Source organism: Pholis gunnellus (genome assembly GCF_910591455.1).
Source record: "Pholis gunnellus genome assembly, chromosome: 19".
In the NCBI taxonomy this organism is placed as follows: domain Eukaryota; kingdom Metazoa; phylum Chordata; class Actinopteri; order Perciformes; family Pholidae; genus Pholis; species Pholis gunnellus.
In genome coordinates this window covers 17,547,802-17,565,553 of record NC_136546.1, presented here as the reverse complement: position 1 = coordinate 17,565,553, position 17,752 = coordinate 17,547,802, and the positions used below count along the sequence as shown (strand labels likewise).

Genomic DNA, 17,752 nt, shown 5'->3' with positions numbered 1-17,752 from the left:
CTTAAATTGTGATGTGAATGAACTCAAACTCATAGACTGTTGATGCACCAGAACACAGTGATATGAGCCAGGAATGTGGTGCTAAATCTTCAGCTAGCCTCGCTGCTGCAACGTGTAGTGACGAGAAGCGACAAATCACAGAGAACGCAGTATTTGGTTTTCAAGTGTCACGTGTCACTCTCACCTCACAGATCACACTCACGTCTTATTTCAGAATAAGAGCGGGGATTTCTCTCTCTGTTTGACAAAAGTAGTGGCATGCATCATCCACTATATTTAAAATCTAAAACCTAGCATCCTCCTTGTCTCTGTCTTTAATGCATGCTGGCTTTTACTATGATATCATTATGATTTCCTGATACCCTGTCATTTCAGGGCGAGTGGGCTACAGCTCCGTGCTCACGGTTTCTCTCGTTGGCGGTGCGTCATCAGGAGGTTTTACTGTGTATAAACCTCTTGTTCTGGCTTCAGCGGCATCACCGGATGAGCTAATCCTTCCAATCAGTTCAGGACATTTTGATCTCCTAATGACCGCCACTGCTGCCCACTGGCTCGTTTCCCATTAGGGGACAATATTGTCAGGCAGTTTGTTTGCTTGATAGTGTATTATCTCTCCGTGACCCGCAGAGAACGAGTTGGTTTGAATCCAGGTTTGATGGAATCTTGCTATTCAAGCTATGTTTGGTGCTTAAATCATGAGTCATGAGGTCAAACGTCACTTCGTCAGCTCACATTTTGAGCTTAAAATCACAAAATACCCCAAAACGTAATCAGCATCACCAAGAATACCAGCTAATGGTGCTTTAAGTATAAAGATTTGTTTGTTGACAGCTCTCTTTTGTGAGAAGAGTGCGCGCGTGTCTTGATGTTTTAACATTTCATCTTGTGGCAGCAACTTGGGGATACATTATTGTCAATTATTGACACGTCCTTTCTGAGATTGCTTTCATAGCTCTTCTTGGAGGTGCTATATGTCTCTGATGTCTTAAGATGAAATAAGATGGAAGTTTATTCATCCCGAGGGGACATTTTTGTGCAGAAGTTGCGGTGCGAAGTAGAAGAGTGTGCAAATATAGAATATCGATAAGGTGGGTTTGTGGCCTGAAGCATTGTGTTTTCTGGCGATGCAATATCTCAGGAATGTCTGGAGGGAATTTATTCAAACTTGGCACAAACGTCCACCTGGACTCAAGGACGAACTAATTATAATTTGGTGGTCAAAGGTCACTGGGACCTCATACATTTTTGGCCATGACTCAAGAATTGTTATGCTTATCATGACAATTTCACACAATTGTCTAAAAGGATAAAATGATGATTTGACGACAAGTAAACTACAACACGACTGGAAGCGAAGCCAAACGACCTCAAGGCGGTATTTCTAGTTTTGTTCTTTTGCTTTGTCTATTTTTATCTTGTCTGACAAATTTCCACTTGCATGGATAGTAAAAAGGTTTCATTCTCATCGCTGCCAAGAGATAAAAGCCCAAACATTACAGTATCAGCCACACACTGCTGCTCTCTGCGGTCTCACAGTGTCAACAGATGTGCTTGGCCTTTGCTGAAATGTTCAACATCGCAACCTTTGCCCTCCACTCTCACTGTTGGCAAAAGGCCACAGTTTACTTGCAACAGAAAGTAATTTAATCAGATTTGGAGAAACTTGTTTGTAAAATCTGAGACTGATCATGTTGCGTTGCAGAAAATCACGTCCCTCATGCCAACATCCATCGTCAACATTTCAAACTAAATCTTTTCGAGCATTGGTTGGAGGTTTTTGTCACCGTCTATGCTTTTGGTTACCATTTACTGTCACTTCATTCACCCAAAATGGAGTGTAGACGAGCAGTATTAATCTGAACTGCGCGTGTGTACACAAATTTGCATGCAGCTTCTATTTCGGGCACATCCTTCTTTGTTGTTTAGCGCACCGCTGCCTTGAGCGCGGAGGCCCCAGAAAGTGGAGCAGCACAATAGCTTTGATGTTGTGATGTCTGCAGGGTGGTGTACGAGCTGCTGCGCGGACGGAGGCCGAGTCGCATACGAGGCCCTCTGACAGCACAGATTAGTGTAACAGACAGACACGTGCAAACAGTCACAGCTACACGCACACACACACTGAGAGGAGTTCACACACACACACACACACACACACACACACGGAGAGTTGCACAAATGTTATCGTGAGAACGGAGTAGCATTTATAGTGTTTAATGTTTCAGCTACCAAAGGCTCATAACTGACTCAGAGCTACTGATATTAGAAGTTTGCTGACTCAGTTTCAGTGAAATTCTAAATAGATACGTATTTCTCTTTATTTCACCAATTTACACAAAAGCAATAAATTATGTGTAAATGTGAGAATTTTCACCTTTGCTCTATTGCAAAATTCCATTACCAAGCAGTAATTGTGCTATATTTAAATTCCACCTCCTTCTTTGGCAATTCATCAGCAGAAGAGAGGATCAAAGTGCTAATTATGTTTCATGCTTCAGGGTTTTTATGTGAATGTTTCCCATCGTATGTCTCTCTCCTCTTCCTGTGTTTAATTCTACCTGCGTTTCCTCCGTCATAAGCGTATCCCTCTGCTGAGCTCGTGGTTGTGCTGTTCATCTTGGATCAGAGGGGTGACGGTAGCAGAGTAAATTTAGTGCAGGCAGACAGGAAGTGCGGCACCAGAAATAGAGAGGGGAACGAAACACTTTGACGATTTGAAACCGCTGGTTAGAGAGAATAGAGTGAGCCGACGGCGTGACTGGTCCAGGTGTGAGCAGACTGTTACATCCTCATCAGTGATGAAGGGAAGTGCTGAACGCTTGTGAAACGCTTGCATCTGACCTGTGTACTGTAGACATTTTATTTCTATTTTGTGTGTGTGTGTGTGTGTGTGTGTGTGTGTGTGTGAGAGGAAAATTAGAAAACCCAACAATGGTGGAAGGAGTTTGGGCAAAGCAGGCATCCCATTAACCCTGCGATGACCTGAGACTCAAAGGAGAACTTAATGGAGCTGCTGTGTGTGCACAGCGTGTGTGTGTGTGTGTGTGTGTTAGCTTGAAGATAAAAAAGAAAAAGGGGTTGCGTTTGAGCCATAATTATTCTTTTCAAACAAGCAGCACTGTGGATGCATAATTCATGTGTTTATCATTACAGAGCCTCATTAACGTGACCTTAGACAGACACACTGACCTATTAACTCAACAGGTTTGGTGCTGAGAAGCCAGTGCAAACCATGTTGATAATGATGGTATAGTATTATTTTGTGTTAAAGTCATTTAAGCTACAGGCCACTCTGGGATACTTGTGGAAAGTGTTGGACTGACTGAGCTTCTTACTGTGCTGCAGCCATGCATTTCTCTCAGCGTTTGTGTTGCATTCAATGACCTACGGTGCAGTCAGCTCTGTCTGCACTCTCAAGGCTACGTGGCGACGCTTAAAGTCATTGAGGGATAAAATTAGATATTTTACAGCTGGATTTAAATGTCACATTTTCATCGTTATATATACCAGAGTCCAACCAAAATTTGCACCGTCATGCAAAATCATGCTTTTGTGCCTGAGTAGTGAGTGAGCACCTTTCTATTTTTACTTCCTGCGCTGGGATTGGACCATTTCTTTGACTCAATGGAAGACGATTTCTGAGCAGCTCTCTGAGATTTCTCTGTCTGTCCCTGTCAGCTTGAATTTGCACGGACATGAACAGGCCATGAAGGAGGATGGCATTTAGAGTAGTGCGTGCGCGTGTGTGTGTGTGTGTGTGTGTGTGTGTGTGGCTGTCAAGGTACATTCCAAAGCATCTGATTTATTCATGTCCTGAGCAGCAATTGTTAATTTTTCAACGGGTGTTGCGTGGAGGGATCTACACGACCTTCTAGCATTTGTGTGCATGTGCATGTGTTTGTGTGTGTGCGTCCTATAACTGTCAGTCAGAAAAACTTGTTTTCTTGTTGCCTCAGCTTCTTCACAGCTCCTCTCTCTCTCTCTCTCTCTCTCTCTCTCTCTCTCTGTCTTCTCCTTTCCCTCCACCACTCCATCTTCTTCTCCCCGTCTTCGTCATTTTTCCAGCTCGAGTCTCTTTTAGCACAAGAACCTCATTTATTCATGCTTCTGGGCCTCTGATGCCATTTTCAGCTAGTTGCCAAGAACTCCTTTTTAAAAATTAACAGAGTCGACAAGTTAAAGACAATAAATTAAATACATCGTTGCCCTGCTGGTGCTCGGGCTGATTTCAAGTGTGTGCACATCGAAAACCGCTAATGCAAAATAACCCTTGTGTGTGTGAGTAAGGCTCAACCTGGGAGAAAGTTATTTATAACTCCAGATTAAAATTCATGCAGCAGGGTATTATGTGGAGCTTTTTTTTTCCTTTTGTTGAGTTATTTGAATAGACTCTGGTCCTACAAGTTTCAGCTTCTTACTGCTCTCTTTTCAGTGTGCTTTGAAGGGAAAGAGAAGGACAGCTAGTATGATTTTCTTTATCCTAATGTTAACCTGGTGCGTTTGTTTCATGAATACTTATCTTCAGAAAGGTTAGACGTGTTTCTATTTGATGCTCTGTGTGCACATAGCTTGCAGAGTGCTTGGCATTATGAAAACATTTCTATCCCAGAGTAAATTCTTTCCACGGTGGGATGACAAAATTCTAAAATATCCGAGCATTACAATCTTAAAAGAATAGTTTGACACGTTTTGGAAATTGGCTGACTCGCTTTCTTGCTGAGCGATTGGCAGGAAACAGACGCCTCTACAGCATCTTTCAACGCTCACTAACTTTGTAGCGTGTTTGTTAAATATGTGCGACAGAAATGTAACAAGAATCCACAACCATGCTAACAAGGCTGAAATGGACACAGTGATTATTTTAATCCAAAACACAACATGCTGGCATGCTCACAGTGACAACGTTAAGATGCTAACGCTAATCTTTACAGGTAGAATGTACACTTAGTTTAATGTTAGTTAGCATGCTAACATTTCCTAACTAGCACTAAACGCAAAGTACGGGCAGCTGAAAAAAACTATTGTTTGTATAGATGGTTTAATGTGTATTTCATGATTAACAAACAACAGTTTACTTATTAGAAATACTGGTATATGTATATATTTTTTAAACTTTGGGCAGAGCCAGGTTAGCTTAGCTTTCAGTCTCTATGTTAAGCTTATACTAAGCTAACTGCTTAAAGTAGAAACATGAGAGTGGTATTAATCTCTTGGCAAATGTGAAGCTATTCCTTCTATAATATCTTTTAAACATGATCCTTATCTTTAATCACGTATGGCTATGGTGCACTGCTGTCTCTCACTGTAGGCTTCTTCATGCTGCATCCACACACTAAACTCTACAAGCCAAGACTTTTCCCCCTTTTCTCTTTTCTCTCCTTCTATTCTCTGACGCAGCTCTTTCAATCGGCCTCAGGGGTCGATCCACTAATTTTAGCTTGGCAAAGAGGCAAAGGCACAGATGGGACTCTTCTTGTTAATCTCATTTGCAAGTCAAAATTGTTTCTCTGTTCCTCCCCTGTGTTTTTTCTCCTCATTCCTGCCATACTTCCACCTTGATCTTCTGTTTTCCTCTTCACTTTGTAGCGATTCAGCACATGCCTTTTTGTCTGCCACAGAGACAGCTTACAAAATGCCTAGATTATTATTCAACCGCCCTATGTCTACCGAGGATGCAGGTGATGATGCAGAGCTGTTAGCAAGCTAGTTAGTGAAGGCACTTGTAAACATAATACTGCATAGCTTTCTGATTGATCCACATTCCGCTATTAAACAAGTTGCATGCTGTCAAAATTCTTTAGCGTAATTTACAGAAATGTAGTTTGCCTAAAACTGACATTTGGACAAAATGCTTGCTGGGTTTCGGCATCCTGAGTGTCCGGATCCCACAGTTTTCCCGTTCTTCCTGATGATGCCTGACTTTTGTCTTTTTAAAGGCTCACTACTTCAGTTTGGCAGCGTATGAAATCTTAGTTCTGGGTTCTTGACCCTGTTGGTAGTGCATCCCACGCCACACGGCAGCATTTAGGCGAAAGGGACAAGGAGGCACCTTCACACGACACAAAGTCAATGGAGAGACATGAATTGTTTTCCCGTTTCCTCTGTCTCTTTGCATTGTAAATAATAATAAAAACACACGGAGAAGGTCATGAAACACCACTTCCGTACTGTTTACAGTACCAGTGTGTGTGTGTGTGTGTGTGTGTGTGTGTGTGTGTGTGTTACTGTGAGGGAAAGTGGAGGGCAGGCAGACCCAACACTGGAGGCCACACACACACACACGTTACGATTGCCTCTCATTAATAACATCACCAGATGCTGGACAAGCACTTGATTACATTCGGATTAGACTATTAGTGTAACACAAGATTAACAGACTGAGTTGTTGCCTTGTTCACTGTAATGATCTCACTTATATCCTCAGACAAACAGCAGTCATCACTGTTAAAGGAAGATTTGACCCTAAAGACACTTTTCAAAATGGTGATCTTGTGTTTAATTTTGGGCTGTTCTGTTATTTTTTGGTCCACTGTTGAACTGATGAATTCTGCACATAACTAACTCCTTCATCTCTGTCCTGTTGTCTCCCTCTCCCAGTGAGCAGAGTATCTGCCAGGCCCGGGCCTCGGTCATGGTCTACGATGACACCAGCAAGAAGTGGGTGCCCATCAAGCCTGGACAGCAGGGCTTCAGCCGCATCAACATCTACCACAACACTGCCAACAACACCTTCAGAGTGGTGGGCGTCAAACTGCAGGACCAGCAGGTAACGCTGCCGTGAGATTAGCGTAGATGTGGAGTACATCTCAGCCGGTTAGTCACCAGACAGAGAGATTTCATCAGGCTGTGTGGAGGATTGCAACATGCACATAACTTGTGTTATTTGGGATTGTTAATAGGAGAAAATAGTTGTGGTTTAAAACAGAAACAGGTGCAGGTGAGAGTCAAAGAATACCTTATGTTGGTCAAAGTCTGTGTTTGTGTATGCATGAACCCGAGAACCCTTTATTATTGCTAATCCTTCTCCGTCTTCCCATCTGTCCGTCTTTCCAAAGTCAACGCCTTATTAGTACCAATGATTGAAATGCAATCAAATCCCACTTCCTCTGCCAGTAACACAGAAGAGTAATGAGAGCAGTGTTGCAGTGTTTCTTTAGACAACTACTCCTCTTCCTCCTCCTTCACAGGTGGTCATCAACTACTCCATAGTGAAGGGCCTCAAGTACAACCAGGCCACCCCGACCTTCCACCAGTGGCGGGACGCCAGGCAGGTCTATGGCCTCAACTTCGCCAGCAAGGAGGAGGCCACCACCTTCTCCAACGCCATGCTCTTCGCCCTCAACGTCCTCAGCGCTCAGGATGGAGGTGCGTTTCTCCTCATGGAATGATACTTAAGGAGTCTATTATGGATGATTTCCTCTAGAGCTCACACACATATTACCTGCTTGATGCTCAGCTTCCTGTCTAGAGCATCAGACTGTATTTATTGGCTTCTAGTGCTCACATATGTTCAATTCAGCAGATTGAACAGGAAACCGTACACAGCTTTGGAAAGGTTCGTGTCAGCAGAATAAATGCTAGTTATCATATTGACGGAGGTCATTTTAGGTGCATGTGAACTATATCAGAGTAGTAGAAACATTTTATATTCCCCCAGTTAACACACATCCTTATATTGTTTTTATTAATCAAGCCAAATATTCGTATGGTAAATATCAACAATGTCAAAGAAACTCAGAGTGCAGCAGGAAGCCATTGATGGACTCACAGTGATTTAGACTGCTGGTGCTTTGTCACACCACTTGTCTTCGCTGCCATGTGACAATCTTTTTTGTTTGTTTGTTTCTCATCACCTTTAAAGTCTTCCAGAGCGTTCCCGGTTACAGCCTTGAGATAAGCGGTACGTCGAGATTTGTTTGTATTTGTTTGTAAATATATATAAATGTGGAAATGCGTATGTGTTTGGTAGATTAAACCTTCATTGCACAACATTAGACTAATCTAGTGTTAAATATTACAATTACACAGGCTATTTGGATTCTGTACTTAAACTAAGAGCCAATCAACTCTTTGATCAGGCGACAGCCAGGCGTTTCCCATCATGCACTGGGTCTTGCAGCAACTGCAGCTCTTGGCTTAATCTTGTGAGGTTATCATTGCCTTCAAAGCGGGTCGGGATCAAGTCGCACACAAATCTATGTTATTAGTTCCAGCTGTGTTTTCCTGCTTATAAAAGACTTATTACAATGGTGGATACACATGCAAGAGAGCCAATCTTATCCTCATGAGCTCTCCGTGTGTTCGAGTGTGTGTGTATATGTGTGTGTAGTAAAAGGCAGGACAGACAAATTGATGTAGAGCGAGAGGCAGAGTGAGTATCGCAGCTCGCCCGTCATTACTGGAGCTGCAGCTGCAGTCGCCTGCAGCCTCTTAATTTGAGTGAGTCATTGAGAAGACCTCCCCTGGGTCCCGTGCTAGAGAGCAGATCTTTTCATCTGCTTAATAACACGGGTACGGGGAACAAAGAGGCTCGAGTGACAGCAGACAAACAGAAGTGCACAAAAAAAATAAAACACAAGAGGAGGATACACACACACACACTCGACAGAGAGCCAGCGATACAGCAGTGACTCCAACACACAAATAGCAGCTTCCATGACCGTGTATGTGTGTGTGTGTGTGTGTGAGAGAGAGAGAGACAGAAAGAGGCATTTAATTATAAAGTATTTTGATTTGTGTCGCTGCCTTTGTTGCTTCCTTTCTACGTGGCAGAAGATCTAATTTGTGTGCTCATATTGTTTTTATAAAACACATTCACCCTCGTGAGGCAAAGATTAGGATGTCTTGGGATTTTCCCTCCACTCATAGCAGGTGTGCCGGCCCCCTCTAGTGGTAAGAAGGTCACAACCTGACCTTTTGTCCTCACATTGGAGCACAGTGTAAACACCATAGACTCTAGCAGAAGTAATGAGCGATAACCACTGGTTTAGTCAGAAAGACACTTCCTTTCGCCTGTAAGAGTGAAAAGATCAGGTGTAAAGACCCATGTCAAATTCTGCTCCAGCGCTACAATACTGAGTTTATTATTGTTTGATGATCAAAAAAGATGAAGACAAAATGAAGAGATTCCAGTTTGATGATTGTTTCGACCAGAACGATTGAAATAAGTCCTGGACTTTGTCGTTTTATTCCTGACAATGTGTCTTACGTTTGTCATTAATCAAGTAAATATGCCAAAGCAAGTGCTGGTAACAGCTTCACAAATGAAAATAGTTGATTTTGATTGATTCTTGTAATTTCAAAATCATTCCATTTTGAATACAAGGAGATTTCTATTAATATTATTATTATTATTATTATAATATTTACCTTTTAATAGAGTAAATTATTCATTAGCTTATTGAACAAACTAATGACAGAGTGAGAATCAAAGTAGATTTTTTTGTCACCACAAGGTCCATTTAGTAGATGTTTTGGAGCTTTCAGTCATAACACATAACCTTCCTCGCCAGATCGTCAGTCTTAAATGTTGAGATTTACATTATTTTTAGTATTGTGACAAGAATCTGAAATCTACAGATTTATTAAGAATGAGAATAATCCTAAATTGCATCTTTAGCAGACATTCTGTGTTTCACTTAGTGTTTGAACCTTCCAGGTCAAATACCAACCGTAGTAAACACAACACAACACATCCATTGTTTTTTTCTGTGGGACATTTAAATATGATAGCTCGTTTGACGATCTGTATGTACGAGGCTCATTCTGGACCAGGGATGAATGTGGATCAGCTGCATTATGTGTGTGTGTGTGTGTGTGTGTGTGTGTGTGTGTGTGTGTGTGTGTGTGTGTGTGTGTGTGTGGAATTAGACAGCGCAGCCCACAGACAAACCCGACCTTTTGAAACATTAACCAGAGATGCTCGCTGCGCTGCTGCTGCCCGCAGGTGTGGGTTACAAGAAGATGACAGATGATACTGTGGCTGGGAGGGGGAGGAAGGAAGGCAGGTGAGGAGAGAGAGAGAGAGAGAGAGAGGGAGGTAATGGAGGGAGGAAGGGCAGCTGAAGCTGAAACATGGTCAGCGGGGAGTGGGTCTGTCAGTGCCTCTGTGTCTGCTACAGCCGGTTCCTCTTCTTCAGCATGTCATGTAGGTACTAAAGATCCGTGTGTGTCTGAACTTTTATTTCAAGTTTGCGTGTGTTTATAGCTTATTAAAGGTTGTGGTGTCCGTTCATACAAATGTGTGACTTCCCCATTTTCTGTTCTGTCTTATGGACCACAGTGTTCCACCTCAGTGGAATCATTTTGGTTTTAAAAACCGACTTGAGTAAAAGTAAGGAATGGCCCATTTTTTAAAGTTATTGAGCCACCAGAGTAGAAAGAACGTTGCTTCTCTGACCTTTACGGCTGTGAAAGGGCTGAGAGGACAGATTTCAGACATTAATTTAAATGAAAAATAACTGGAACCTGCAACATAAAGTGCCCAAAATGCTGCAGAGTCGGCAACATTCACACTCTGTAACGGAGGCGACTTCTGCTTTATTGGATATTGATATCTTGGAGAGAGACGGGATGAGGCTGCGTGGTAATTCAATATGATGATCATATTGTGATGAAATCATATATGTAAATATAGTTACATACAATAATGTTGTCTAAATTGATAATAACAAGTTAATGCTTACTAAAATTTCTCTGAAAATCAGATTATTTTGCTTTAAAGTTCTTTACTGAGAAAATACTCTGTACTTTTTATTTTCCAAGTATTTAATTCACATAGGAGTAAACAAAACCATGTGGTTATTTCATATACACTATTTAAAACATGCTATATTGTGATGTATATTGTTACTGAGATATAAAATGACCCATATCATGATTGAAGATTTTGGTAATAGCTGGAGCTGGAAATGACTCTTGAAACTTAGTGTGACCGTGATAAATGACACTAGTTGAGTTAAAAGGAATTTCCTGACACACAAAAAAAAGTTATCTCAAGCTTAACAATTGCTCTAGAGCAACAATGCAACATATTGCAGCAACAGTTGGACCTGTATGTATGTTTCCTGTAACCTTGTAGTTTGTGCTTTACTGTATATATTTGATTGTATATTAGTCTTGAAACAACAAGTGAACCACAGGAATTGAATTGACAGTTTTAATAATCAGTTAATACTTTTAAGTAATTAATCAAGCAGAAATGCTCTTCAAAATGCAACAGATGAAAAGTTCAACGCCCCTCTTGTGTCTGTCTGTTAGATATAAAGCTACCGCAGTTATCTTAGCTTAGCTTAGCACAAAGACTGGAAGCAGCTAGTCTGACTCTACCAGCACCTACGTGTCTTAAAAAAAGGCTAACAAGGTTGCTAACAGGTGGCTAAATGAGACTACAAAGCATCATCATGCTGACTAGTCCGCCTTCACAGCCCCGTAGTGTTCACTATCGCTCATGTGTCAGTGGTGTAGTTGGTTTATAGGCTAACGTTAGCTTTTTGCTTCTGGCATTTTTCAAAATGATCTTGTGAGCTGAACAAAACGTGGAAGTATCATAAATTGTGTTCAACACAGAGTTTATTTCCTGCAATAATCCTAAATCCCTTTGAAAGAAATCCCATTGACTTTTTGTAAAGGGAGCCGGTGTGATGCTAGCTCGCGGGTTTGGCCTACAAAAATACATCCTCCCCGCAGCACTTTATTGCTGTGAGCGGTGACCTGCTGTCTTCATCAGAGACTTCACATTGTTGTCCTACCCACGTGTGTAAAGAACACAGACGTGTTTAAAACTACCATTAAGTGGAACATCTCTTATAAAGTGTTTATTTTTTTTGCCGTCTCAGTCCTGATCTCCATTAAAGATGAATGAATCTATAGATCAATGTGATAATCGTCACAGTATTTGTGTTTTGAGAGAAACATTGTCTGTAATAAGTGTGAGTGTGTACCTGATGAGGTACCCGATAGCAGGCGTGAGTCAGCTCCTTTGTCGTCCTGTGTTATTTTTGGGTTTCTGTTACTCGATCAACCATCGGCTCAACAGAGAGTCTATTCCATTAGAGATGTGAGCAGTGGAGAGGATCGTCAGTGAGGATGGACCCTGAAAAGAGCCTGACTGTAGAGCTGTTAAAACCTTTCATGAGACAGAAGAGGTCAGGCTCTTTGGAAGGACACTATTGTTTTTTGTTTTGTTCACATCGACGTCGGCTTTCCATTAGCGATTGACTGCAAACCGACCACAAATCAACAAAGTAAAAGGTCCTTGCGCTGCAGCGTTTCTCCTCTGTTCCCATAACTTTAAAATGACTTCATCCCATTCCTCATTTTTCAAAAAGAGGCCGCTGCCAAACCACAAATGTGAGCATAAATTCTGAACCTTTGCTCTCAAGTTGTTGTCAGGAGGAACGATGAAGATTAATATTGTCCCAGAGGAGTTCAGCGATGAGAAAAAGTTTTGTTGAAAACTGATGATTCACTCTGATTAGATTGTAGTCCCTGAGTTAAAGTCCTTTTGTCCTCATCTTATCGTGTCTGCAATTAATTACATTCCCTATCATGGCTCTCCATCTGCAGATCTCACTTACGGTGTTAAACGGATTACATCCAAGTGCCTTGTAGCTCAAAATCTCCTCATGAGCAAGAGGCTGGGAGATAGCTCACTAAAGGGAGTCCCAGATCTTTGATATTGAGCCTCCTCCTCCTCTCCTGGGATTCCTTTTCATCAATAAACTGACTTTACATCTTGTAACACAACATTGTCCGGGCGGATTTTGATGAAAGAAAGAAGCAGGGACGAATGGTCTTTAAGCTTTTATCCAAAACTTTTAAGGGTGTTACAGAAACTGTTGTCGACAACAGGAGACAGAATTTCCTCTGCTCACAATTTAAGGTTGCCAAACCTCGCTCTGGATCATAACCCTTAACCACAAGTTGCATTTTATCACAGAATATTGCTCACGAGTCTCAGGCGGACCTCTCTGTGTGTGAGCTTTGTGTGTGTTTGATGGGTGTATTGTTCTCAGGCAGAAGTAAAGTGAGCGTCATGTAACATGTAACAGGAGTAAACACGCTGCACACACTTTGTATTATTGTCTGCTTGCCTCCGACTGAACAAGCGGATGAACCAATTACCAAGAGTGAGGGATTAATGTGCTTTTCACTGCTCATTCTGGAAGAACGAGGACATAATCAACTGCTGTTTAAGTCATTTGATCGTTAATTGTCTTTTTACTGGCACTAATTTCAATTAACATTATGCTGCTCGTAATGGATTATTAAGGTCAATTTCACTTTATCTGTGTTTTTTTTTCTCTCTCTCTCTCTCTCTCTCTCTCTCTCATTTGCATCTTTAGGTCCAGCTGTCCAGCGCCATGTCCAGAACGGACCAACTTCAGATGAGATGGAAGTTCAGAGAGCGAGGTAAAGTTTATTTACTGAAATGGTTGAACAATATTTAAATATATTTAAAGCCCCTGAAAATGTGGCTTCAAATCTCAAAGGAACACTCTCTATTGGCAGAAATAGAATACAAAATGTATAAGTATGTATTCTTTAGTGTATAATCACCTGAAATTAAGAACTGTTGTGTTTTCGTTAGCTTAGAATGAGCCGTTTATATCTGCACACGGAGCGGGTCCTCTTCACGGAGTCCACCATGTTTCTACAGTAGCCCAGAAGGGACAAACCAAAAAAACAACAACCCACAAATACATAAAATCACTCATGTGTTGTTACCAAAGCTGTGGCAGAAAATCGTGTCATGACAAGAAGCTGGTTGAGACTCCTCTCTTTATTGACACTCCAAAAGACTGTTTTGTTTAAATAAGATAAAAGATTCTCAGCTATATTTAGAGCTCCTCTCCTGTGATGTGACGTTCACGGCCTGCTTCCGAAATGTTTACCGGTGAGACTCGTTGTGTATTAGTGAAGGTAAGATGACTCGTTCAGGACATTTAACTGAATTATCTCCAAACCAGCGGATGAACTTTAGGTGAACTCATGGTCGAGAGCTTCAGCCCCGTGTGTCTGACAACCTGTCACACAGAATGAGAATGAACTCTAAAATATATGCAGACAGCTGCCTTCAATGAATTTTATTTCAACCCTCTTTCATCCCTCTCTAATTCCCTCTTATCTGCCGGCCTCCCAGGACTAACTCGCACGGATAACAGTGAGATTTAAAAAAATAAAATAAAAAATAGGACTAAAACACGTTCTTTTCTTCTGAATCATACTGGCAGATTAAATAATCCAAAAATAATGGATGAGCAGTATTGGAAATGATGCTTGAGGCAGTTTCCATGGCTTACTAAGCGGCCAGCATTTCCTCCACCGTGGCCACGGTTCTTCTCTCCCCCTCAGAGACACAACTAGGTCTTTGTTGCTGTTTTTAAACCTATTCCAGGTCTCTGCCTATTGGTTCATCCAAACTAACGCCAGAGTTTAAGAGTACAAATATGACGGGAGTTACGGCTCCCTCTGATCCCATGTCTGCTAAACTGAACCTCTGGCACAAAAGGATTACTTCTGTGATTGTGAGGGGAGATTGTGTGCTTGCGCGTGTGCGTGTGCGTGTGCGTGTGTGTGTGTGTGTGTGTGTCAGGGGACGCAAATTAATTTGCCTGAGCTCTCTCCAGCGGCAGCAGGGCAGTGTTGCTCAGCAGCTCTGCTCCGAACTGTGTGCGTTGCTGTCACGTCGAGAAGGCTGCTGGCTCAGCACTTCTGCACTCCAACACACAGCTGGAAAATTCCACTTCCTCTCAACGAGCTGTCTCCCTTTTCTCTCTTTCTCTCTCTCTCTCTCTCTTTCTCTCTCCTGAGTCCTGACACACATATGCTTTTCGTATCAAAGACAGAGATTTGTGAGGAAAGATGGGGAAGGTTTGATGGGACGGAGATGAAGGAGCGACAGCGACGTGGGTTTGGACAGACGAGGAGAAGGACGTCGGCTTCATGCTGCAGGGGAAACTGTGAAGCGATGCCAAAAGCACTTGAGTAGATGACTTAGTGTCGTGTTAAGTCTACAAGCTACTCGTATCAAAGCTGCCTTCAGTGTGATGACAGCGTGGATGTATAAAGAGCAGTAGACACAGCGTTAGGGGCGGGGCCCCGTTCATTCTAATGGAAGTTGCTCGGTGAATGAAGCAAAAGAAGTTTGAGTTCCGAGTATAAAATGTAGAATAAATAATCTTAAAGACGTCCTGAGGGTTTGGATGACAGCAACAGATAAATTCATCCCATCTGCCACAATTTAGATGCAATTTTCACAAAATAGTGCAGTCATGGAGACACTAAAGTTGCTCTTAAAAAGCAGCAACTTCAGGAGCAACTCTAAGACAAATACGTTTTTAACGGGTTACCCATTTTTCTTATGTCATTTCTGGGTGGTCATGAAAGGATTGTACTCCAAATATACTTTGTAGTTTCTTTCTGTCATTTTATTCACCTTTGTTTTGTTGGATTTGGAAAAAAACATCTCTTATCAAGTTGGGTATAAATATTATATAGTTTTCTGCATCATGATTTTAAAGCTGCACCAATCACAATTAATATATTAAGAATGGAATAAATGACAATGTGTAACGTGAAGGAGGTTGCTCGTCGTGACAAACCTACAGATAATTATCCTCTGACTCTGCAGTTCCTCTCAGTTCTACGTCGCTTTTTAGCATCCGTCATTGTTTTGGTTTCACAACCCTTCAACTTTAATGATTTGGTTCTTCTCACCTCTTTGTTTCCAGCAACTGTTTCAGGAAAAAAACGCTCCGATAAACCCACCACACGCTACATGCTCAGCACCAAAACACAGACAAAGTTAGTGACAAGCTGGTGGATGGACACTTGCATTTAGCCACAAATGAGCCAGATATTTCCCACGGGTTGATCTACACCAGAGCTAAAAGCACGACTCTAAATGAATGCTAATGTTGCTGAGTGTCTGCTCCATGTGTGAAGAGGCAAACATGTTAGCCATATCAACTTGACATGAGGATAATGTGTCAGTGTTGTGTGGCCACAAAAGAAAGTTAGAGAAAGTAAAAAGACTTTAAAAATGATTTAAAGCTCTGATGAAGACCTAAGAAGAAGGATGGTATTTTGTCTCCTCTATCTGTATAAAGTGGGGAAAGGAAACCGTAAAATTGTAATTGTGAAACTGTCGTCCTTGATATATTCAGTGCTGGCTGGTTCCAGCTTGTGCACAGTAGACCCTGCAGTAATTACTGCGTGTGAAGCCTTTTGAGGTTACTTGTCACTTTTATTTGGACCTGATGAAGTTTCTTGCTGCAGCTTTAAGGCAGCAGTTGGCTGCACTGTTCCTGCAGGATAGTAAAATGACAGCATCACGAATGTGACTTGACATTTGTGATGTTAAGTGACCGGCAGCGTTTCCTTCCGGTGTCTTTAGGCAGATGATGGAGCAGCAGCAGCAAATGCAGGCGCACATGGAGCGGGAGCTACGGTCGTCCAACTCAGGTACTCACATTAAGTGGAGACTTCCCCCCCCCCCAGGTGAATCGGGAAACATTTAAATAATAGATATCACCTTGAAAGTTCCACGGGTGATTACTTACATTAGGACAATTCTTTTTTATATTACAAGTTTTCTGAATTTGTATGTTTATATATGCAAATGAGGCATTATTTAATGCTATCTATAGGAGAAATCTACAGACACATGGACAAAGTATAGTTAAATAAACACCTAAATGTGTTTTTTGGATGTTTTTCTTTCCACTAGTCTGACAGAAAAAGTTATGGAAGCAAAAAAGCCCAAAATCCCCAAAAACATGCCTGTAGTGTCTCCCCGTAAAGAGCACACGTCAACTGAAGTTTATATAATAAGACTCTTTGTGTCTCCATCTTCACATGTCACTCTTTCCCTCCAGGTTCTCCTTTCCAGGGCCACCCTGCTGTGCTCTCCGTGGCCCCCCCAGTAATACCTCCTCCAATGAACATGGGTGGCCCTCCTCCACCTCCACCACCGCCGGGACCTCCACCGCCGGGACCTCCACCACCTTCAGCCGGGGCACCCCCGCCTCCGCTCCCACCTCCGCTTCCCATGAGTGGAGGGAGTGACGCGGACGAACCCCCCGCCCAGACGGGCCTCGCCGCGATGATCGCCGGAGCCAAACTGCGCCGCGTTCAAAGAGTGAGACACGATGTAACTGGATAATCTCCAACAAACCTGGCTGACACACTCGAATTGTTTACTATTTGTGCACACCAGAGAGTAACATCACTCCTCTCCTTTCCCCAGCCCCAAGACGAAAGCTCTTCAGGCGCCAAAAACGATGCCAACCGCTCAAGTGGAGGAAGCGGAGGACTGATGGAGGAGATGAACGCTCTGTTGGCGCGAAGGTCAGAGTGATAAGTTCAGAAAACCACAAAAACAATTTGGCATTGACATCCTGCAGCTAAATTAGATGTAATTGGTCACTGAAGCCTTTAATCAACGGGTGGTTCAGGATTCATCAGTGATAATTATTATTATTACGCTCTTCAAAACTGTTGACATTGGATGAAATGCCCTCTTCTTACTTGAGGATTCTTCTTTCCCCCCAGAAGGAAAGCAGCCTCAGAGAGGCCCGAGGACAGCCAAAATGTGAGTGAACAGAAAACAGTGATGTTTGCTCTTCATGAAGCCGGTGTTCACTCGGTGATAATTGGGATGATAATTGAGGCCGTTGTGATTGTGATTAGATGAGCATGATAATGATCATTGTTATTTTGATGTTTTATATGTATTGTGATGAAAACAATC

The 17,752-nt window shown here is 42.2% G+C and overlaps 1 protein-coding gene across 1 annotated transcript in view; it reads left to right on the top strand.

Moving 5' to 3' along the window:
- The window catches only part of evlb (Enah/Vasp-like b), a 30,857-nt gene that overhangs the window by 10,498 nt on the left and 2,607 nt on the right, over positions 1-17,752 (top strand). The window contains exons 2-8 of the mRNA XM_079180476.1: positions 6,595-6,763; positions 7,185-7,362; positions 13,344-13,410; positions 16,397-16,464; positions 16,878-17,140; positions 17,249-17,349; positions 17,554-17,593. Of these exons, the coding sequence (XP_079036602.1) occupies positions 6,595-6,763; positions 7,185-7,362; positions 13,344-13,410; positions 16,397-16,464; positions 16,878-17,140; positions 17,249-17,349; positions 17,554-17,593 (886 nt within the window). The remainder of the gene's footprint in view (positions 1-6,594; positions 6,764-7,184; positions 7,363-13,343; positions 13,411-16,396; positions 16,465-16,877; positions 17,141-17,248; positions 17,350-17,553; positions 17,594-17,752) is intronic.